We start from the raw sequence: 24,042 nt of genomic DNA, 5'->3' as shown, positions 1-24,042 counted from the left end.
AGGAAATTTGTAGGGGAAATGTTAATAAAGAATCCTTGGGATCTGGTCTGTAATTTGTAAGTTTGGTTAAGTTTCTGCCTTGAAACACCCATTTCTGGGCATTTTTCTCTCTTTTGTCTCCTGTCATTTTGGGTAGGGAAGAAGCAATTGAGTGATGTGACATCTTCACACCTGGCAAACAAAGAGAACCCTGTTCACAAAACAAAATAAGTCTCAGTTTGGTAGATCTGCTAAAGAGGAGGGTGAATGGAGTGAGGATTAAATCCAGATCGTGGAGGGATGGCAAAGACCTTGGCTTTTCTCAGCGACAACCAAGCAACACCGAATATTAGATTAATTATTAGATTTTAGTAGGTTATATTTTATTAATTCATAGTTTATTAGATTTTATTAATTATTAGTATTAATTACTTATTAATTTAGTAGCTAAAGTTAATTTAAAGATCATATTATTAAAGAATAACTGTTATTAATAATTATTATTTGTATTTTCTAATATTAGTTTATAATAATATTTATTTTAGTTATAATAATAATAATAATAATAATAATAATAATAATAATAATAATAATAATAGCTATTATAATGAATATTAAATTATTATTACTTCCCACCCCCAGACAGCACAACTGAGCTCACACAGACCAAGGTGGGAATGCCCCACCAAGGAATTTTCTGCTTGGCTCCTGGCCTGGCTCTGCAACTCTCAAAAAACAAACAAACAAACAAAAAAAAAAAAACGAACAAAAACCCTAAAAAGACCCCAAAACAAAACAAAACAAAACAACCCAAAACCAGAAAAACACAATAAAAAAACCCCCAAAGAACCAAAGAAACCCAAAACAAAACAAAAACAAAAAAACAAGAAAAACCCCTCAAAACCCAAAACCAAACAAACTAATAATTTAAAAATACCTCAAAAATAAACAAAAAAAGGAGAGAAAAGAACACTCAGACAGACTTTACGGCGTGTAACATTTCCTATTTGCACAAGAACATTTTACTATTAGAAACCCATCATTTTCCTGACAGTGGGGAGTTCTGTGGGATGCTCAGCTCCATTCACCTGCATTTTCTGCTGCAGGCACAGCCAAGGCTCTGGCACTCCAGGTGAAGTCATGGAACATTTTCACTCCCAAACTGAAACCATGGACAAGCTTTTGCTGAAAGCATTGTCAGATCAGCACTGGAAGATTTTAAATCAGGCTGTGCCTATGAATGGGTGCATGAATGGCTCTTTTGTGGCCCTGTCACTTCCCAGGCACAAAGCCCTTTTAGCAAGCAAAATATTTTGGCCATTCTTATTTTTGCTATGTGATTTATAACGCCATCCCAAAGCCCTTTGTGACTTTTAAACGCTGTGACCGTGTTTTTTTTTCAGAGAGGCGTGCTTAAATACAATATTCCCAGATCCCCATTTTTTTGTGTGAAATATTGTCAGGGATGCTTTTAATTGAATGTAGGATGGAATTCTGGCAGAATCAGAGACACTGCAGAAATATCAAGTATTCCACCAAAGAGCTCTGCAACCCACAGAGCACAGAAGATTTCAGCAGCTGACTTCAGTGGGATTCCTTCTGCAGAAAGAACTTTCTGTCTTTAACAAGAAACTCTTGAAACTGCAAAGCAGAAACTCGAGATCTACATTTAGCTCTTCATTTTGACCACTGAAAAAAGGTAAATGCATGTCAACTTTGTTTTGGTGAAGCCTTAAAACTAAATCTAAATCTAAATGAATGCATCAGTTTGGGGCAAGACAGACTCAGGTATTAACATCCTTTCACAATCACTGCCTTTACTCATAGTGTCTAACAAATAAAGACAAATTTGATTTATTTTTCAAGTGCATTTTATTTTTTTTTGTATTTTTTTTAGAAATCACCTTAAGGAAAAAAGCCGAAGTATCAAAAAATCACAATTTTAAACGCCGTGGGTTTCTACAGAATGTTAAAATAGAGTTAATATCAACTTGAGTAGCACTTTACTCCCAAAAGCAGGAATACCTGATAATGCACAGTGCCCTCAAGTAAATGGACATCTCTTTGTATGCTTTGGCTCAGAACAGACCATTCCAAGATCACATCTGCACCTCGAATAAAGCTGATTTATCCAGACCATGTCTGGGCTGAGCTGGGAAAGGCTGAGAACACTGGGATCACCTCATGGGAAATGGTGAATCCTGAACACCGTCAGAGGCTGGGAAGATGCAAGAACACATCCACAGAGCTCTCCCTTCCCACATGCCGGTGATAAAAGCTCTACACAGAGGCTCAACTCAACTTTTAGCCCTGCGCAGATGAGGTGCAGCAGGGCCAAGGGTCTGCAAGGGCGGGAGAAGCGCGGCCCAGGAGGGTTTAGAGCCTCACAGCAAAGATTTTGGCTCTGCTCTGTAAAAAAAAAAAAGCTTTTTAGTTTATGGCTTCTCCCTGGGGGAAGCAGCAGTGCCCCCTTTCCCAGCCCACAGGTGGCTACATGTCCTCCAAGAGGTCCTCTGGCTCACAGGAGTTCTCCAGGGTTTCCAGATCCCAATCTGGGCAGCGCTGCCCCGACATCGCCTGCGAGGCCGGGCCAGGCCTGGAAACAAAAAGCAGAGGGAGGTGAGACAAATTTGGAAGGAGATTATAAATGATTCCAACTCATTTTGTGTTTGTTTTATTTCAGGCTACATCTAAGAGGAAAGTTAATTGTTAAATTTTAGTAGCTTAGATTTTATAAATCTATAGTTTATTATATTTTATTAATTATCAGTATTAATTACTTATTAACTTAGTAATTTAAATTAAATTAAAAATATTATTAAATAATAATAACAAGCCATAATTATTATTAATAGCTTTAATAATGTTATTTTATAGTGATATTTAAATATATTTATATTCATATATTATTAATATATGTATATATGTATATACATATATAATATATGCATATACATATATAATATATGTATTAATAATATAATATAATATAATATAATATAATGTAATGTAATGTAATGTAATGTAATATAATATAATATAATATATATTTTATATAGATAATATATAATACAATTATATTAATATAATTTAATTAGTATACTTTAATCAAATATTATTAATGCATTATAATATAATATTATTAATACATTATGATATATAATTATATATTATATATTATATGTATTATATATAATATCTATTTTATATGTTATATATTATATCTTATAGATATATTATATATTATAGATATATAAATATATAATATATAATTATATACTAATAATATAATATTAGTAGTATATTATTAATATCACATAATATATAATATATAACATATATAAAATATATATAATTAATACAAATATAATTTAATATATTTAAATATAATTATGAAAATATTATTAGAAACTATTAATAATAATTATTATATATTATATATTATTATTTTGTATTACATATTACTATGTATAATATATACACATAAATTATTAATTGCTCGCTGGGGCGGCAAAGCAAGCAGAGGAAATTCAGTTTATAAATGCCACCGCTCCCCCTGCTCTGCTGGAAGTTTTTTGAACAGCCTGAGAGTGACCATTTCACCCACAATTTCCAGATGGAGAGCTAGGGAGAGCAGCAGAGATGCAGAAATCATGCTAAGAGACCATGTTTCCTATTTCTGCTCTCTCTCCAAGACATTATTCCAGTTCTGCCCTTGTGCCTTGGGAAGGTGATTTTTCCTGTGTTTCCAAAAAAAGAAAAACTGGCATTTGGAACAGGCGTTATTCTTATACAGGTGGAATCCACACAAGCAAACAAACAAACAAACAAACAAACACAAAGAACCCAAAACCAAAACAAACAAAAAATTCCCACCCCACCACCCATAAAAAACAACTGAATCTTACAGAGAAACCTTATTTTCTTTTTTTTTTTAAATCTAGTTTAGGGGAGATTTATCCATCACAGGGGTGTGTGTTTCCAGCATCAGTCACTGCCTTGAAAATAAGATGTGATCTCCTCCCCTTGGCTCAGGACCTGGCTGCAGGGACAAAAATATGAAGGAATTCCCCCTCAGAGATACCCTGGAGTGACTACCATGTAAGGTAAATTACAGGGGTATTTTTCCTTTTAATTCAATGTAGAATGGAAAAAACAAAAACCAAAATGTTTCACATTTTGGGCGTGGGAAGCAGGGATCGGATCTCGTGTGCTGTACTGCAGGATTTGGGGCTGGCTGGAGCTCCACAGGGGTTGACGACTCGTGCCCAGGTTTATTACACTGCTGCAATTTTGACAAAAAGGTGAAAAATTCATGTGTTACCCAGGATGGGAAGAACTAGACAGAGGTGGTGGGGAGCTCTGCCCTGTGAGGACTCTGTGAAACGAGGCACGCCATGAAATCCTAATTTTCAGACTGATTCGAGCATCTGCCTTCAGCTGCTCCGTGTGGTGAAGTCAGTACTGTTGGTCAAAATTCAGCCATTTTCAGAAGTAAATTTTTCCATATCTCCTACCTAGGAATCTCTAGGGAGCAGGAGTCTCTATAAAACATGGCAATTTCACAGGGGAATGAGCTCTCTGAGACACCAGGCACTGCACAACTCCCACTGCAAGTTCCCCAGCCCCTTGGAGGCTCAGAGCTGTGAAAATTCTGTGTTTCCTGGAGCTGGGGAATGAGTTCCATTTCATCTCTGCTGTGCCCCAGGGCAATCAGCAAAAACCAATAAATGCTGACTCTTGGATGCCGCCACCTCCTAAGAGCTCCCCAGGCATCAGAAGGGTTTCCTCGCCACTCTCTCTGCCACTCCAGCTCTGCAAACCCCTCCAAATTCAATATATTGCTATCTTCAGATGATGGCATTTCTCTGAAAGTCTAACGAGCTTTCTCTGAGGACTCTTCCAAAACGCTCTTCTTCAGGCCTGAACAAATTGTGCCAAGCATCCTTTATATTCCTTCTGACACCTGAACAGATAATTTGCCTCACCAAAAGTCCCTGGGATTAGCTGTGAAACAGACCTGGGCTCTTCACCAATGACTTCAGAGCATCCCACGCTGCTCTGGGGGCTAGAAATCAACTTATTTAAAAATAAAATACAGGCACCAAGGACCAGCAGAGGGTTATCAGGTTCAACCACTGAAGGTGTGCTGCTCTTTTACCTTTGTGGGTCCACCTCCAGTGAGAACAACACGAACAACATGGCTCCATAGGGTGGAGCCACACACTGATCATTTAAATTAATTCTGAAAGGTCTCATTAGCAAATAAATTAGGTTGTGGAGGCCTTTGTGCCACCACAGGATATTTCAGGTTTGTTTGGGATTTTTTTTGAGCATATGCTTATATATTATTCAGGCATAAGAGAATTAAAAGACCTCTGAGACCCCACATTTGTTGGCTGTGAGGTTTCAGCTGTTCCAGAGTTTTCTGATTTGGACAAGGAAGCCTGACAGGGCTTAAGCAACGTCAACAACCATCTTCACTGGCTAAAATAACAGTTTTCAACACCATCCATGAGATCACATCTTTAAGCCAAGCCACTGTTGAGTTTTCACATTGCACAGTGAGAACTATTAAGCTTCTGTGTCCTTGTAACAACATGGTCCTCATTTAATCTCCAAAAGCTGCAGCGCTGTGCCTCTGAAAAAACCCAGCCCCACTTGCAGAGCGGAGGCATTAGGCTCTTCACACAAAGCTCATCAGCAACTTAATTTTTGTTGCCAGACTTGGTGATTCCCACTTGCGTGGCAGCTGCTCACTGAATGTCAGCAGCCTGCTCTGTTAATCCAAATTATTTTGGATTTCTCAGAGAGGCTGTATTACCATATCCTGATGCATAACTGAGTTAATTTCTTTAAGTTGCAGCGAGTTGCACAGCCCTCTGTTTCCTAGAAGCCCATAAGTAAGGCACTCCTCCTGAAAGTTTATTCTTCTACTGGATCTCTTTTTTTTGAAGTCTTGCCTTTTGTTAAACTTAAACTCCATTAACACATCTGGAGAACTGCTGACTATAAGAGATCATTTCATATTTCCTGACATTTAGTTCATAAATTAAGACAGAAGACCAGACCCACAGCTGGTGTGAATCACTGCAGCACTAATAATGTCAGTGGAGCTCTGCTGACTTGCACCAGCTGAGATTCTGGCCCCAGATCTGGAGGAAAGTGGTTACATGACCAGATATTTCTTTCCAGAGCTGAGTAAGAGCTGTGAGCAGCAGAAGACACGCAAGGCTCTCCTTACCCAACAGCCCAGGAACCCAGAGCCGCTCAGGGCCACGGCTCTGCAGAAGCTGCACCAAAAAAACCTTTATTTTCAGGAAAGGTGAGGTGTCCTTGCACTTTGCTCTGCCTCACTCTGGTTATGACTCTACCCAAGTTTTGCCCAACTCTGATGGCATTTGGAAAGAGAAAAACCCTCGCAAACCAATGTGGATGGAAAGGTTTCCCAGGAAACTTGAGTAATCCAGGATTGTGCCCCTGAACAGCTGCATTACTTCCCTCATTTTTTAGTACTTAAAATAATTGATTCCAACCATGAGCTGGCATTGTAGCAAGAGAGGGGATCTCAGCTCTCAGCATCCAAATTTCTCAGTCTGTACATCCTTCCCCTGCCTGGTTCACCTGGATCTGAATCTTAATGAAGGCTTAATACCATGACTAGACAATAACAGAGGATAAAATCTGATACACACTTTATTCAGAATCATAAAAATGTATGGCAGCAGCAGCTCATGGACAGAGAACTCTGAGAGCATTAACACAGGAACTTCCAATTTCTGAGGCCCAAATGATGCATTGAGAACACTCCATGCAGACAGAGCTCTTTAAAATGGAATATTTAAAAATGTGGGTAGGCTAAATGGGAGCTACATGTGATTAAAAATATGATGGTATTCCCCCTCAAAGATATGCTAGAGTGACTATAATGTAAGGTAAATTGTAGAGGCATTTTTCTTTTTAATTCAATGTAGAATGGGAAAAGCAAAATAAAATGTTTTACGTTTTGGCAGTAGTATCAGTTTACAGATACGGTTTTTGCTGGCATTTACTCCTAGAAATTATATGAAAGCAGGCCCATATACTTCTAAATAATCCTGCAAAATGTAAATCCTATCAAGTCTTGAAGAACTTGCTGGGCACATTCAACTTCACCACTTGAAATTAGAGTTGAGGGACTTTTCCCTAAGTTAGTGAAGAAACTGAGAATTATTTTTGGTGTTGATTTCAGCCATCTGAGGAGAGCAGTGGTATCAGAGATCATCAGAGCCCAATCCATATTTGGATACCAAGACAAATTCATAGAAACTGGAGAAAAATACTCAGGAAATAGCTGAATAGAACAATTCCTGAGGCGTTCCTGCATTTCCCTGAGCTCAGCGTGTCGAGCAAGTCTAGTCTCCTTTGAGGTCAACAAACAGACAATGACAACAACAACAACAACAACAACAATAAAAACAAACATCTTGTCCAATTTCACAGTTAATGAAGAATATTTTCAATGCTTCTTAATAAGCTCCCACTTCTGGCTGGAGGCCAATCTGCAACTGCTTCCATCACTGCTGGGGAAGCTTGGAATTCCCTCCAAAAAACACAACTTAAAGCAAAACTCCAAAACCCAGGACGATTTTAAATTATATCTTCAGCTCCTGCAAGAAAGGCTCTTCGTTCTCTGGGACCAGAAACCACCAAAAGTGGGATGGATTTGTTTTATGCTTGTGCAAGTTGTGTGAGTTTTTTTTAGTTCACATATCCTTGGAATCCTCCAGAGGGAGGAAAGTGAACTTGGAATCCCTCAAATAGCCTGTAAATTGACAGACTGATTGCAGCAAGAAAGAGCCAACAATCTTCCATATTGAGAAGATGCTCACATTTATCTGTTAATGACATAATTTTAATATCTGATGTAATTCCCAATAATTGGTCTAGATCAGTTCTTAACATTTCTGTTCATCCACTGCATTTGTTTAATCCTACAAAACAGAAACTTTTTTAGGGATTTACATCCTTTGAGTTGCAAATTCCCAATTAACTTCAGCTGGCATTGGTGCAGGTCCTTATGTCAAGAGAACATTCTGGTTTAGCAATATAAATACAGGCTTGGATCTTTCCATCTGATCAAACACGCTTACAGATGCTTACTAACAAAGATCTACTTAAAAATGTAATAATAGATGTCACTTACAGGGAAAAAAGCCTAAACCATGTTTGTTTTAGACAAGTGGCACACATTTCTGTGGCTCATTTCCACTTAAACTCCTTCCTGCTTAAATAAACTAGACCACATGCACTTCGAGGAACACACCAGCACCACTGCCTTCACTGGGGAAAAAACACAAACCTCTTAATCACAGCTACAAAAGTACAGAGTGAAGGAAAAACTTGGTTTGTTTAGGAATTTTGTCAAGGCCTTCCATAAATCCAGTGCGCTGAAAATCTATTGGCAAATGCTGGGAGATGTTTCTCATGGTCATTATTTACCACAGATACATTTATATAACATCAGAACTGGCTAAACTGTGTCACAATCCTGCTCCAGGCTGTCAGATCCTGGGGCTGCTGGGTCTCCCTAACCCTTTCCTACCCCTCAGGGTGATCACAGAGACCTCAGAGGGAAAATAAGAACTCCTGGTTTGGTTTCTTGTGTAGGGAATGTGTGTCCTGGTGTTCCTCTCGAGGTGGAGTGTGGAGGGATGGAGTTTTCCACCCCAAAATCTGGTGACTGCACACAGCAGCTACAACTGAGAGCCATGCTAAAACAGATTACAAAAGAGTATTTAACTGGTGGAAAACAGGAGTTAGTTTAAAGTTAAGTCTGAGCTTGCAGAGCCTCCAGAACCACGGGCTCAGCCTCCTGCTCTGAGTGCTGAAGAATGGAACCACGCCCTCCACAAATTAACATTTAAATTATGCTGAAAGAAAAAATGGACTAGTTCAGCATCTGTATGATGAAAATTTCTCTCTCAATACCAGACTGGGGCACTCTGATTTAGGAGAATCCCTGGACTCAACCCAAAGAACCATCTTTTAAAACCTGTTACAACTGAATTAAGCACATTCTTTCTCCCTGCTGAACAATTCGTACACATACACCTGAGCACCATCAGGAGCCCATTACTGCCCAGATTACCTATTATCCACAGATCTGCTCAGCAGGTCTTGGATCACTCACTTTAATCAGCTTATTGCAGAAAACCACTTTAGATCAGTAGAGCATGTGGATATATCACTCATGTAGGTGTTTTCTAATGACAAAATGCACTTAGAAATATAGAGCATCAGCGAGTTCTCAATAAATCTGGGAGTAGGATTCAATTTACAAGCTAAGGTAGAGCAGATGAAGCATTGCAAGCTTCCCCCCCCCCCCCCAGTAGGTTTCGACTGAATATAAAATTGTTTTTAGAACTCAGAACTGTGCTTTCCTCTCCGCTGCCTCTTAACTCCCATTCAGCCTCTCCCTGTGTTCCTCCTGACCCCTCCCCAGCCACAGATCTGAATTCATCCATACTTTCCTGAAATGAGATCAAAGCTTTGATAATTAAGATCAAACAATCGCCTACAGTGACACCTGTGAGAGCTGAAACCTCTTCAAACACACGGGAGGGGAAAAAAACAGCCAAAAACCAAAAAGAAGGGGAAACAGCAATTTTCAGACCAAACACACAAGTTCACTACTTGCTGGGAAAATGCTGCCAAAGAGTCTGGAGAATGAGATTTTTAAGAAAGGTTGCACCACCTCCAAATAAACAAAACCCCGTCTAAACAAAGGGATGGGACTGGCCCTGTGTGTTTCCTTTTGTGAAAATTACTGTAAAGTGGGGGGTTTTCTTCTTAATGAGCTGCTTTGTCTTTTATTCCTGTGGATGGTCAGAACCACAGGAACCAGTGGCAGCCCAGCTGGGATGCCAATCCACCCTGAAGGTGGGAGGGAGAGGAGCCCAGAAGGGCCACCAGCCCCTGTTTCAGCTAGCCACCCGCGTCCTTTTGGCAAAGGAGCCGATGGAGCTACGAGACACCAGCTGAAAAGGTGAAGACTGAAACGGAAATTTCTCATTTCCACCTCTCCACGGATCAAGGCAAGGCTTCAGGGAACCCACACACCTCATGTCCCCTCTACCTGATGCTGCTCAGACTCCAGGTTTTCAGAGACACTGAAGCAGGAAATCAGGAGAGGGTAAAGCTTAGGATGAACTACAAGGCTCATCACACAGGAAGGTGTGACACTGGTGTCCCAGAGCCCTTCCAGCCTGCTCAGCACCTGCACTGGACACCTGCAGGTTATATTTCACACCTGGTGTTAGCTGAAAAAACACAACAACAAACCACTCAGCGATTTTGGGTGGCGTTGAGGTGGAATCAGCACCTTCCTGTGAGGAGGAAAGAGGCTGTGTCAGACAGGCTGAGAGAAGGAAATGATCCACAGTGTGAGAACAGCTGTCCTTGGGTCAACTCAACACTGCCCAGAGCCCCTGGCCCAGGTGCTGTCCCATGGCACTGTGGAGGCTCCCTGGGTTGCCTTTGGTGTTCCCAGAAACTTGCAGTGCATTTCCCTTTCACAGAGAGTGCCCCCCATGTCCCCTCAAGGCCATGGAAACCTCCCAGGGTCTCAAAGACACCCCACACATCATGTATAGGAACAGCAAAACCACAGCAGAAAGCACAGAATACAATGAGGACATGACAAAATTGATTAGATACCAGTGTACAGCGATTCTCTTTACACACATGTCTCAGCTCCAGCCCAAGCCAGATTTTTACCTTCAGTTCTGACATATTAGTACAGACCTAAAGTATGTGCAGAAAATTTTCTTCTACTGCTCTGGTTCAAAGCAGCATCCAAACCACAAACATTACGCAGTTTTATACAGTTTTAATCCACAAGAGAGCCTTGAAAACAGTCCCAGTGCTGCACCACCACTGAAAAATTTTAGATAGTTTGCCTTTTTGTTAAGTTCCAGCACGGTGCTGTAAAGGAATTTTTCATCTTACATTAAAAGCATTAAGAGAAAAGGGAACACCGTGCAGGTGGGGCAACTGGGACTTTATTAGGAGAAGGCAGGTGTCAATCAGAGGAGAATAATCATGCTTCACACATGATTATGTGTGGTGCTGCCTGGGTAAAACAACCCAGAAAACAGCACTGAAAATGGAGCTGCACCTGGATCTTGAGGCACGGGTAACAGCTCCACTCAGTGGGAACCCATGTGGTTTTATCTGCCCTGTGGTACAGGGAAAAAGGGGAAGAGTAATGCATATTTTTCAAGGACACCTCCTCACCTGATGTCCCAACTGTTTTCTTTTGAGAAGAAAACAAATTAGTATCAAAATTAGATACTCATTTTACAGAAATCAGAAATAAGGATCAATAGGAGGTTCATGGCCCAAAGGCACCAGGAAGACACTGTCTGCTGTTAATTAAGATTGTGGCAGATTGAGCATTCTGAATCTGTCTGAAATGGGTATTTTTGCAAAGGAGAGAGAGGAACGGAAGGTGAAAGAGCAAGACACAGGAATTGCCATCTAAAAGAGCAGTTCACAGCCTGGGATAAAATCTCATGTTCAGAATGGGCAGTTCAGAGAGCACAGAGTGATGCAAAACATTTAAAAGACCTAGTTGTTCAAAGAGCTGTTTAAAAGCTTATTTTAAAGCACTATTTTAAATAAAAATTGTTGTTTCAAAGGTTTCCCAATAAATCTGGCAGACCAAAGGTATTCCTGGCATCATTAGGGAGAAAAAAAAATCAGAATTCAGTCTGAAGCACAGGTTTTCATTTTGAGCTCAGCTTAACTTCTTGTTAAATTACAAAAATCACTTTTAATATAATTTACCAGCCAGGTTTCTAAGCCATTCTACATTTTCATCCTCGGTGTTGCTAATTGTAATAAAAATATTTAGGCTAGAGTAACAGAAGCTCATTTTATACCTGGTGGGCACCAGCAGGAGCCATTACAACGAGGGTCTGGTGTTGTCAAATTGCTGAGTTACAAGCTTAACATAACTCTTTGGAGCCTACACTTTCCCTCCTAGAAGGAAAAGAAGTTTCAGTTTTCTGATGGGAATGCAAGAGAACAGACCATTTAACTGCAGAGCACCACAATACTCTATAAACCCCCAATAAAATTACAAATGGGAAGAATAAGTTTGGTATTGCTGGTGAAAAAAGTACAACGAGGCCCTGGTGGGGTGAGGGAAATTTCAGTGGTGTTGTCTCTGATTTCTGTCCCTGCAGAAAAGGAGGCTGCTCCTGCCCTTTTCTCACAGTTTGATGTCCTTTTTTCTCAGTTTGATGTCCACCCAACTGGTTCTTGTTAACAGCAAGAGCTTAACAGGCAGGTGAAAGAGCTGCAAGACAAAGTATAAAGGAGAAAAAAAACAAACCAACTCTTATTTGATTATTAAAGCTGTACAAAACCAGAGCAGTGAGCAATGCTCATGATCCCAGGCAGAATTTATGTACTAAGAAGTTCCTGTAAGCATCCTAGACATGGTCCCAGCACTACAAAAATCAGAGGGTTCAGAAGGTTTGGATGTGGACTAGGGCCTAATAGAAAACACAAAGTTCTCCCCAAGGCTTTTAACAGCAGAAAATCATGGAAGGAAATACCTCTTGTAAGATTTCTCTATTGCTGCTTCCAAAAACAAGAGGGGATAAAACCATCCGTCCCCCCTTTTGCAGAGAGCGATGAAAAACGGGATGGCAAAAACATCCAGGACAATCCTTTTGAAGTTAGGATCAAAAAAAAACGAGGAATGAAGCCTCAGGGGCAGGGGAAGTTACTGCTTCATCACATCGAGTCATTCATCTTCAGCACTTCTGCGTGTCTATTACGTGTCAGCAAACCCAAATTAGGCAACAGGAGTGTGACAAAACCAGGTATTCCCAGAAAACCTTTCTAGCAGATGATGCCTAATTCAAAGGAGTGGGTTGGGTTTTTTTTTTGGCCTTCCAACAGTTGCCTGAAAAGACAAAAACTCCAGTGAAACTGTCTCTGGTGACCAGTCCAGATCGATACGAGGCAAGCAGCTAGAATTAAATCAATAAAGGGAATAATTTCTCCTCAAAGCAAAAAGCCCAGAGGATTCAGATTCCCTCACAGACACCGTCCTGCCTCACCAAGGCTGACTGGCCTCCACACAGCTCCATGCTGATGAAGCCACGGTGCTGCTAAAAATGCCTTAATGATGATTAAATACCTGCAGAACGATCAAAAATGGAAGAGTTACAAAGCTGGGTGAGGGAGAGGAAGGCATGGGGCTCCTGAGGACCACACAGAGCAGTGCAAGTTTGGGCAAAAACCCCATTTCTGGAGAGGCTGTTGCAGGCAGGGTGATGGTGGCAGCTGGGGAGGGGTGAGCAGGTGTCACACCACCCCTCACAAAGTTGCTCCTGGCACAGGCTTGGCGTGGTCACACTGCCCAGCTGTGTTGCCTGCCCCAAAACCCTGCCAAAAACACCCATTTTCCCACCCTGAGCATTTCAGGGCTTGCTCCCACCCTCAGTGTCTGGCACATCTTGGTGGCAAATCCCAAGAGGTGAAACCCAGCAGGTGAGAGCAGCAGCAGCAGGGCAGGAACCCAGCCTGGTCCCAACTGGGAGAAGCTGGAGCCCTGCCAGCTAGAGCATAGGCAGCTTCTGGTGGTGGGAGTGGGTTTTTGAAAGGTTTTTTAGAAGGTTAAGTACACCACACTGCAGCAGAAGCTGCAGTGGATGACGTGTCGCTGCCCTTTCCAAAAATGAGCTCCTTTAATGGAGAAGATAGCTCCAGAGTCACTGAGGGCTTTGCTGAGCTGATGTGCTCACAAGTGCTTCTTTGTGCAACAGGAAATGAAGAGGATCTTCTGGGGGGAGGTGGAAAAGGAAAGAAAAAAGAAAAAAATCCACGTGGAATTAAGAATGCTGTGGTTTGATCCCAGCTGGACACCCAAGTGCCCATCAAAGCTGCCCTGTCCTCAGCTGAGCAGGGCAAGGACATCACAGGTGGGCTCTGCTGCTCCTTCTTCCTCAGGGGCTGGACTCCTCACATTCCTTCCCTGCTCCAGTGTGGATCCCTGTATGCATGGGGTCAGCCCCTCAGGAACCCCCCAAACTGTGGGGGTCACACCATTCCCACCAAACCTGCTCCAGAGTGGGATCTGTGCTCCCCAGACCCCCAGGCACCTCCTCCCCTGGCCTGGGGGCTGCAGGGCTGTGCCTCTCACATATTCCCCTCCCCAGCTGCAGCTGCACGGGTTCTTCCCCACCTAATCTTCCACCCCAGGGGTGCTACCACCAAGAGAAATCACAATAGAGAGTCCTGGCAAGATTGTAGTTAATGCAAAAAGCACAAGTAAGTAAAACATGCCGTGTTAATGGCTATTTTGCAAGACCAGGCTGCAGCCCTACTGTCCAAGGGAAAACAAAGCAGCCCTAAACAAGAGATTTGGAAACAGCAAACTGAATTCAAGTTGTTGGGAAGAAAATCCAAGTGCTGCCTGGCCAGCCTTGCAGCCTCTGGGCTCCAGCACTCGTCACATCCTGGAGTATCCCACCTCCAGGAGAAATCCAAGGAGTAACTGTGGCCCACAGACCCCCTGAGCTCGCTCATTAAAAGACAGATATCCAGGGAGTTCTGTAGCACCAAAGGTGTTCCAGAGCCTGGAAATCTGTATCTGAAACTGGAGTCTATTGAGGAAGAGTTGTTGCCAATCCTCCTTGGAATAATCTATGTCTGTGGAGTTCTGTAGATAAATATACGCTTACAATTATGTATAGGCAACAGGGGATTGCCTGGCTATGCTTTTCAGCCAAATCAAAGACACACATTAAATATACATCCACGTTAATTCTAAGAAACATTGGGAAACTAGGGCTTTGGGCACATAAACCAATGACCTAATTACACTCATCCACATACAGTATTTTTCCTACTCCCAACAGATAAAATGCTTAGCAACCCCCACTGCCCTTCCTGAAATTTGTTGTGCAATGTTCCTGTCACCAGTGCTGCACTGCTCTGTCTTAGATGTGACTGTTTCAGAGAGTAAACCACACACATTGCCAGAGAGTCGTCACTTAACTTAAGTCACAGGGTTTTGGGAAGAGACGTGAAAAAAAGGAATGCTGACAAAATGGAATGGCATGTTCAGCACGAGCCTTACATCCAGTATGAATGAATACTGCAACACACTCCACCCGAAATGCAGATTATTCTCCCCTCTGCACCTGAGCTTTCAAAAGTGTCCTCCCAACCACAGAAAAAAATAGCCCTTTAAATTTCCCTTTCAGAACACGCCACATACACAGCTGGGTTTTGGGATTTGTCTAACACTTGATGGAAAGACAGGCATTTAGTTTTATACATTTGCCAGGCAGAATATACAGGTCCTAAGCTCCGATTAAAATCTCTTTTTGAAGAGCCTTTGTCAGAGAGGGGAACAGAAGAGTCCTGGGACAGAATAGTTTTTATTTCCAGCTTTTCCAGTTTCTGCCCCACAGCTGAACTCCTGTTTCTGGGTGAATACACCAAGAACAGTCTAGGGGTAAATATTAAACCAATAACAGCAAGGTGAAAAAGAGCATTTTCTCAGAAAATCCTTTTCCTAAAGGTAGTTGTTTCTGGACATCGATCCCTTTGGCTTGAATTTCGGTGCTAACAGAAACTCACTAAAAGAATCTCTTAAAACCAAATGATGAAATTTGCCTTTCTCTCTATACCTGAGTGTCAGAGGGATATTTAATCAATATTACTTCAGGCAAGTCCTCTGAGCTGGACATGGTTTCAAGTTTGATGGAAATTTCCAACAGGTCTACAGTTACCTCAACAAAAGACATGGAAAAATAACTTCACATGCGTTTATCATAGCAATTCACCCTTACATGCTATTTTTCAACTCCAACAGTTAATTTTAGAACAGAGAGGAGTGTATCTTGCTTTCTGTCAAGATAAACACTTGTGACATACAGCGCACAGAAAATAATCCAAAATGACAGAATTGATTTTGGAAAACGACACTCACTAACGCAGCTAATGATGAGTAATTCCAGGTTGGGGATTTACCAGATTTGATCTGAACCATAAGCTATTTCTTTGTCTACAGCTCTGTGGAATAATACTTTAATGAGACTGTGGCAGATTTCCCCTACAGGAAAAAAAAAACCAAACCAAAACAAAACAAAAAATAAAAACCAAACAAAAAACCCAATCCTTATTCTAAAGATATAACTATTTCCTCAGACCCTCATTGCACTGATGGCATGGTAATCAATGCCTATTTTTAATTGAGGGGATTATCACTGACATAAAGACAGATTGCACTTGTAGCTTGGTTAGATTAGTTAATTTACCATAAAGGCATCACAAGGGTTTTATTTCTCATGGCTTGATTTGTTGTTTTTTGTTTTTTTTTAACTGGTGCATGCCACAGGTTAATTCCTGCCCACAGACAGCCCTCCAGTCCTGCCTTGCCCCACTGTCCTCCCCTTTGATGCTGCTTTCCACATCACAGCCCTGCTCTGTCTGTGCACAAACAGCTGAGCCAGGATTACAAACTCCTCCGGCTCCAGACTCTGCCAAGAGTGAGAGAGCCCAGCATGAAGAAGCAGTTCAGGGATCCAAGTTCCTGTTGCCTAATCAGTCCTTTCACCCTGGCCAGGAGGCAGTCGTGCCTCTGCTGTGGTTTTGCAAAAAAAAACCCCAAAAAACAAAAAAACCCCACCAAAAACCCTATGAATTATATGGCAGCACAATGGACTATCAATTACTGACCCAATCTGCAATGCTGGGAATCAAATCCCAAAGAATCTAACTGATCAAAGAGGAGTCGTAGGTTGCAAATTTTATTGCTGTGTTTTTACTGGAACACAGTTTACGCCTCCTAAAATCTTCTGCATTAACACAATACATAGTCTGGAGCTGTTTAAACAAAACCTCATTCCACAATTCCACATTTCAGGGAAATTAGCCAAGTAATAAGACAAAGCATTTTCTTTAGGGTATTAGGAAAAAAATTAGGAAAAGTTTTGAAAATTTAACTCCTGTCCCTAAAGCCTTAAACCCTGGAAATCAATCATAGAGCATATATTTTCCTAGATAATGAAAAGTATTTGTAATGGATTTTACAATTAAGTGAATGAAAGCTGCTACAGGATCTGTAAAGGATTGTCAAACCACTGTAAAAAATCCACTGTTACGTCAAACCCACCATTAAATTTCTTGTACTTTTAGCCACAGGCATCAGAGAAGAAACAACATTTTGCACTGAAAGAACCCCCCTCATTCGGAAGATAATGACGGAATTTAACTTCAAGAGTGAAACGTGAGGGTAATAAATCAGCCAAGGGGAGGCATGTGGCACAAGGCACATGAGGCTCTGCAAGCAGCACTTGGTTTTCATTGTTATTTTCCACTCTATATCCCCTTGATGCATTGTTAAAGGCACTAGAAACAGAAAAGGCACAAACTGGCGCCCGTGTTGGCAGCAGTGATGCTGAAATGGATGAATTTATGGAATTTTGCTGCTGCCACCAGCCACAGCTTTCACAGAAGGCACTTCAGAAAGGAAAGGATCTTTTGGGTGCTTTCCAGAAAAGTTAAGTCTCAGGAGGAACTTGGGCAACACCAAACCATGGCTGTAAAGCAGTGTCCCTTGGTAATTCTGACAAGGATGTGCCTTCCAGCATCTCACCAAGCGATATTCCTGCCCAGTTGCTGTGGCGAGGGATGGAAAAAGACCTGTTCTGAGGAAACCAAAACAGAGTATGAATCAGCAGCAACCCAGCTGGGCTTTTTTCCTTTGGTTTCTTTGGGTTTCTGAGTGGGTTTTTTTTTTTTGTTTTGTTTTGTTTTGGTTTTTTGGGCTTTTTTTACTCTTCTGTCGTGGAAACACAAAATCTTTTCTTTTTTTCTTCTCTTCTAGTACTTTATTATTCTTGTGTGTTGTCAGTGGGGTCCCTCACACGAATAGGTCTCAAACTTCTGAGCCTTTTATTACAGCACTCTCATCAAGTCAAGACTTTTTCCAGTAATTCTGCAAAACAGGATCTTGTGGATTGAAGAAAAGAAAAAAAAATTAAAAAAAAAAAAATACTTTGGATGGATTCTCATTCTGCTAGTCCTGACTTGACTGTGATAATCCTACCGAAAGAAACACTTTCAGTAGGTTCAAAGACATAAAGGCAGTAGGTGTAATACCCATAAGGAGATGCAAATCCCAGAATAGTTTGTGTTTGGAAGGTTCCTGTGGAGCTCCCTCAGCCCAGGCCGTGCCCAGCTGGGGCTGCCATGGCTCCACACAGGGACACTCCAGGCCCTCCCTGGGCAGCTCTTCCAGGCCTCTGCCCCTCCATGGACACAAGTTCTTCCTCCTGCCGGGCTGCCGCTCGCTGGGGTTTATTTTATTATGGGCAGCGCCCAGCAGAGCCCGGCCCCATCCTCTGGCAGCCCTTGGAGATGTTGGTGTGGATCCACGGGATCCCCTCTGGGCCTTCCCTTCTCCGGCCTGGCCGGGCCCGGCTCCCGCAGCCTCTGGAGCTGCTGCAGAGCCCAAATCCTCTTCTACAACACACAGGAGCTGGAATGCAGCTCTGCTATGCAGAGCCCATAGCAGGTCACAGATCACCCAGATATGGCTAAAAATATGAATAATTATTTTAGCAGAATGCTCAAATTCGAAGAAATGAGCAGCAATACATTGGGCTGTGCCCTCCTACAGAGACGCTGTGGTTGAAACTGAAAAAGTCCTGTATCCAAACCCAAATATCCTCCCCAAATATGAACTCTTCACTGCCCAAAAATGAGCTTTTCCATCAGAGCAGGCCACTCCAGCTGAAACTGCTCCTTAATGTGGCTGGGGACATCACTCAGCAAAATAAGTATCCCTTGAACTGGTTGCCTTGGTACCCTTAATGAAATCCCAACTTCCAGCACGTTCAGCTCAGCTCCTCTCAGAACATTAAAGCCTGATTGCAAGAGGCAGGGGGAAAATGAGGTGGTGGCAGTGGAAAACATGCCTTTTATCCATATAAATAACTCCTGAGAAAACAAGGTGCTCAACCAGGAGTCAGGATGCCCTGACAACTAAGAGCAATTTGTCAGAATTCAGTGCCTGCACATCTATCTGTACACAGATCTAGAGCTGCACTGCCATTCTTGCATGCATACAATAATTAATTCCTCTATTTACATTGGTTTTCCAGAGTACAGAATTAGATGAGGAGTCTTTATTTAACTTACTGTGAAGAGAAACAAGCTCTGTAGAGTTTTTCAAACTGATCTATTTCCCCCAGAACTCTTCCTCATTATTAGTACTTCTGCAGCACACTGTTAAATTCAGCCAGAGATGCTGCTTCATTTTTTTTCCTCTGGAAACACTATTTTGTAAGCCAATAAATATGATTGACAATTTCTTAATACATTGTCCAAAAGGCTCTTTCTCATTCCGAGTCATCTTTCCTAATCCCATTTCTCATATTACATTCTCTGCTCTGTGCTGATACTCTTCAAGCCTTATCAAATGTTTCCTTTGTTGTCCTGTAGCCAGCCTGGATGTATTTAACCTAAACCCACCCCCCATAAATCCGGGCTCCAAATACCATTCCTGTGCACGGTGTTCCTCCCTCCATCCCTCCAGCTGTCAATTCCTCCCTGCTAACGAGACCTCAGCATCCCCAGCGACAGGAGACCTCTGCTTATTAGACTAAAATTGAATTGGTCTTCTATTGCTGTCAAAACAGTATTCCAAATTCATGCCTAATTTGCTGTCAGTTACTACTTTTTAAGTCCCTTTTGGCATTGCTGCTTTCTGAGGTTCCCCTCACCCGCAGGAATCCGTGGCTCAGATTATTTTTCCCTTGATAGGCCAGCGCTAATTAATGTTTCCAAAATGCTCCTAAAGTGGGAAGTGCTGTATAAATATTAAGTATCCTTATCTGTGATGTGGAAATGTGCCCCATTACTGTTGTCACATAAACTTCACATCAACACACCCTGTGCAGAGCCCTCGGTCATGGGCACTTGATTTCCGACAAAGCACTGCTGACTGGATACAATAATGGGAAATATTTATGTGTACACACAAAAGCTGGGCCCTGCAATGTCAGTGTTGCACACACAGAACACGGCCCGAGCCACTCTGCTGTTTATGTACTGAATGTAAACAGAAACTCAGAACAGTTTGCAGCTTTGCCTGTGTATTTTACACCGATTTTTGCTGTATAAACACTGTCTCGCTGAGTTATTGGCTGCCCAGCAAGGCCTGGCGCAGGGGATTGTTCAACACTGAATGAAATGAAGTTTGGTAACTTCAGGCAGCTTGGGTATTAATCACTCAGAAAAACAAAACGAACAAAAAGGCCTTGTGTTTCCACTGCCTACCACTTCCTACGTTTGATTTTAACCAGTGTCATTTCCAGTGCTCTGCTCCACAAAGGACTGGGACGCATTTCTGTACACTTGAACACCCTGAAGCCAGGGCAGATGATGGTGTGCATCCTCCACTGCCAGCACGGTGCCCTCGGGGACTCACAGCTCATGGCTGCTGGGTTTATGACCCAGAGCACAAGCCTGAGGGGATGATGAGCACAGGGGGACACAAAGGAAGGAAACCAACCCAGATAATTTGTTAAAGCGGGCATTAAATAGGCTGGCAAGGTTTATTCTTCCAAAAGGCTGCACTCTTGGATCAGGTCCAACAAATCACTTACCACAGAACTCTGAGGAGTTATTTGGAGGTTAAATCTGTGTTTACATATTTGCTTTTCTGTTGTGATCAGCACAATCAGCACCTACCAGGATACACCTACCACTTAACCCAAGTTTTTCTTAAATGTACCAATTTTTGACTCAGGAAATTCTGTGATGAATTTTCTGCAAGCATTGCTCCAGAGCAATGGGGATGGCACACCTTCACTGTATTGTTTTCCAACAAGCCTATTTATTATGCATATTCCCTCTTCAGCTGAACTGGAGTCCCCCTACAAACTTCAGACCAAAGCAGAAAACTAACCTTCTAAAGACCATAAAAAAGCCATTCCATCCAACCACCTGATGCTTTTTGCCTGGCAGGTTGGATTTGCTGAACTCTCCGTGGTGATAAATGGAGCAGATGGAGGAGGGCACACCTGTGCCAGGTTTCCCAAAAAAAGCCAGCAGGCTGTTTACTTTGGAGATTGTTTGGGCAGCACAGCACACAGTCAAAGCACCCACTTCGTCATGCTACCACAAGACCAGGGGGAAAAAAAAAAAAATAAAAAGCAAAGCTGTGTTTACCTCCGTTATAAAACAGAGAACAGAGCCCTTAACCTCGTATAAAATGTCTAGACTCTGGATAAACAGTCACCAGTGCTGGTGCTGCTGCTGGTTACTGAGTTACCACGGGGACAGAGCTGCACATTAATGCCAGCCACACTCAGGGATGAGGAGCAGGTCTGGGATAATCTCTGGGATAATCTTTGCCCTGCCAGGATCCCCATGGCTGCCCCAAGGATGCAGCCACCGGCCCCACTCCACCCTCACCTCACCTGAGGATCACAGGTGATCCTCAGCACAGATTCTTTTCCCACTCAGGCATTTCTCACCTCTAAGATGCAGCTGGAGCACTGGGATAGTTTGCGATTCCTCTGTCACTACTGCTATTTTATCTGTTTTATTATTACTATTATTATTTATTATTACTATTTTAGCACCAGTCTCCTCAGCAGCAGGACACAAAAGCAGTTAACTCACAGAACAACACCAGGAACTGAGGACAATCTTCACAGAAACAAGGCAAACTTAGGTGAATCCACATTTTACTACATGCTGGCAGCTTATTTCAGGAGTGTATATACTTTTCTGTAGCTCCACTCTATTGCCTTGATTGCACAACTTCAATTTGCTTCACTTTCTACATGCTGATACAATGCTTGTAGCTGATCATTACCATGTGTTTGCTTCAGGTTTTATTTCCTGGCACTGTGTAGATAAACTAATAACATTGCTTTGGAAAAAAAAAAAAATGTTTCCTGTATTCACATAATTACCCAAAAAAAACCACCAAAAGAAAAAAAAAAAAACAAACCAACAAGCAATTCTTATTTGTATTACTACTCCTAGTAAAAGAAAACCAGAAAGACAACAAGGTTGGTGTGTGAGGGATTTTTGTCAAAAACATGTTGGAGATGATTCCAGAAAAGAGGCTGGAGAGCTCACAGCCACTTTAGAGAGGTGAAAATGCCACATAAAACAAATGTACCTATCAGCAGCGATTACTTTCTCAGGTGTTTCAGTACTGGGGGAAATTTTATAAAAAAAAAATCCAGCCCTAACATGAAAGAACAGCACCTGTTGCTGTTTCCACAAGCAGCAGGTTTGAAAGACCTAGAAACTGGGACAGCCTTAAAGGAATTTTCCAAGATTTCATCCAGGAATGCTTCTTCTCTGGCTGAAAACCATCTGGGCTCCTTGCTGAGCAATCTTTAATCAAATTGTCTGCGGCAGAGAAATATTAAGAAGAAAACTAAGGAAAAAAAAAAAAATCAGGTCCATTTCCACCAGGGACCTAAGTAGTAGCCTGAATTGACATTTAAAGACAAAAAAACTGGACAAATGCAGTATGTCAGACTCATATTCCAAGTTACAGAGGCACAAACAGATAAATGTGTCAGTAAAATCAGCTTGCTTTTACTGCACAGTAAGCTCTTGTGAATAACCAACTTCTCCCCAGCACATTTTTTAAAAGAATAATTTGTTCCTAGTCAAAAAGCCTGTGTGCCAAGTTTCAGCACAGAATAAAATCTTTACAGTGGAGTTATAAATTTTTTTGAAAAGTGGGTTCTCTGTACTCACATATACTTAACCATTACAAGGGCAGCAGGTGTCACTATAACAAATGATGTAAAGTTTAATTTAAACATCAGAGAGCACACTGAAATACTTTGGAAATTGCCACAGGTCACTTAACATTTTATATGAAAAAAAAAAATTAAATTAAAACCCCTAACTCCTCTCCCTAACATTTTTTTTTTTTTTTCCCCTACATGGCAAAGTAAAGAAAACACAGACACAGATTCTTTGTAATTAGCAGGACCGTGGTTTTACAGCCAAACGTGGGCCAAGAAGTGAAAAGTTAACAAATCATTAGACAACATACATTTCTCTGTATGAGAACTGTGGCAATCTGCAGAATAGCTCAGGATACATGAGCGTGAGGTCAACTGTTTTCAGTAGATAATTGTTAAGTATCAGCATCCTTGCCTCACAGACAAGGCATGCAACAACACACAGGGATTCCTGACACTTTCAAAACAATTATATTTGCCCACCACCTTACCTAAACAAATACAGGAAGCATGGTCACTAATCGCAGGTATTATTTAAATATTAAGGAAAGGTGGGGGGGAAAAATAAAATTCCTTTTTCTTTCCTCCCCTGTTTCCCTCTTTCTGCGAATCACCAGTTCCCATAGCAACTACACTGTTTACAACACAATAGCCTCTTCCTCTTCTTGCCCAGGCTCCCTGATGTTAAAAGCACTTTAACACCCTACTTAACTTTAAAGCTGGGGGACCCCTACAGCAGTGCTGGGGACCAGCCTAGGTGTTGTGCTCAATTCAGGGACAAAAAGGGAAGAGAACACAGAAGGGGAAGTAAAAACATGCGACATCTGTTCGCTTAGGGACAGCCCACAAAGTTTTTTTGTTTTCCCACAAAGACTGTCCTTTTATTTTAAGTTTGATTTAAGTTTGATTTTCAGCGTTACCTGCAGGTTTCCACACAGGAATCCTGCTCCTCCTGAGCCAGGCTCGGCTCAGGGCAGCACTCAGCTCCTACCAGTACTGGTGATCAGTGTTTTACTCTACATCTCATCCCACCAAGGCCAAGCTGGACAGGGCTTGGAGCAACCTGGGGCAGTGGAAAGGGTCTCTGCCCTGGTGGCAGGTGGAATGGGATGGGATCTAAGGTCCTTTCCAACCCAAACCAGTGGAGAATAATAAATATGATTTATTTATCCATGAATAATTTACCACCGTGCTGCCTTGCTGCTGCTGGCGTCCCTACGTGTCCACCACAACAACAAAGAAGCCTTAAAACCAGCAATTTTAACCC

The 24,042-nt window shown here is 41.8% G+C and overlaps 1 protein-coding gene across 3 annotated transcripts in view; it reads right to left on the bottom strand.

Moving 5' to 3' along the window:
- Positions 1–1,856: 1,856 nt before the first annotated feature.
- Positions 1,857–24,042, bottom strand: part of XRCC4 (X-ray repair cross complementing 4) — a 142,095-nt gene continuing 119,909 nt past the window's right edge. For all 3 annotated transcript variants that reach the window (XM_058864098.1, XM_058864097.1, XM_058864099.1), the window contains exon 8: positions 1,857–2,575. In XM_058864098.1, the coding sequence (XP_058720081.1) occupies positions 2,470–2,575 (106 nt within the window). In that variant the 3' untranslated portion in view covers positions 1,857–2,469. The remainder of the gene's footprint in view (positions 2,576–24,042) is intronic.

This window comes from Poecile atricapillus, chromosome Z (genome assembly GCF_030490865.1).
Source record: "Poecile atricapillus isolate bPoeAtr1 chromosome Z, bPoeAtr1.hap1, whole genome shotgun sequence".
Classification (NCBI taxonomy): Eukaryota; Metazoa; Chordata; class Aves; order Passeriformes; family Paridae; genus Poecile; species Poecile atricapillus.
Note: the sequence above shows the minus strand (reverse complement) of the source record. Positions and strands in the feature narration are given on the sequence as shown.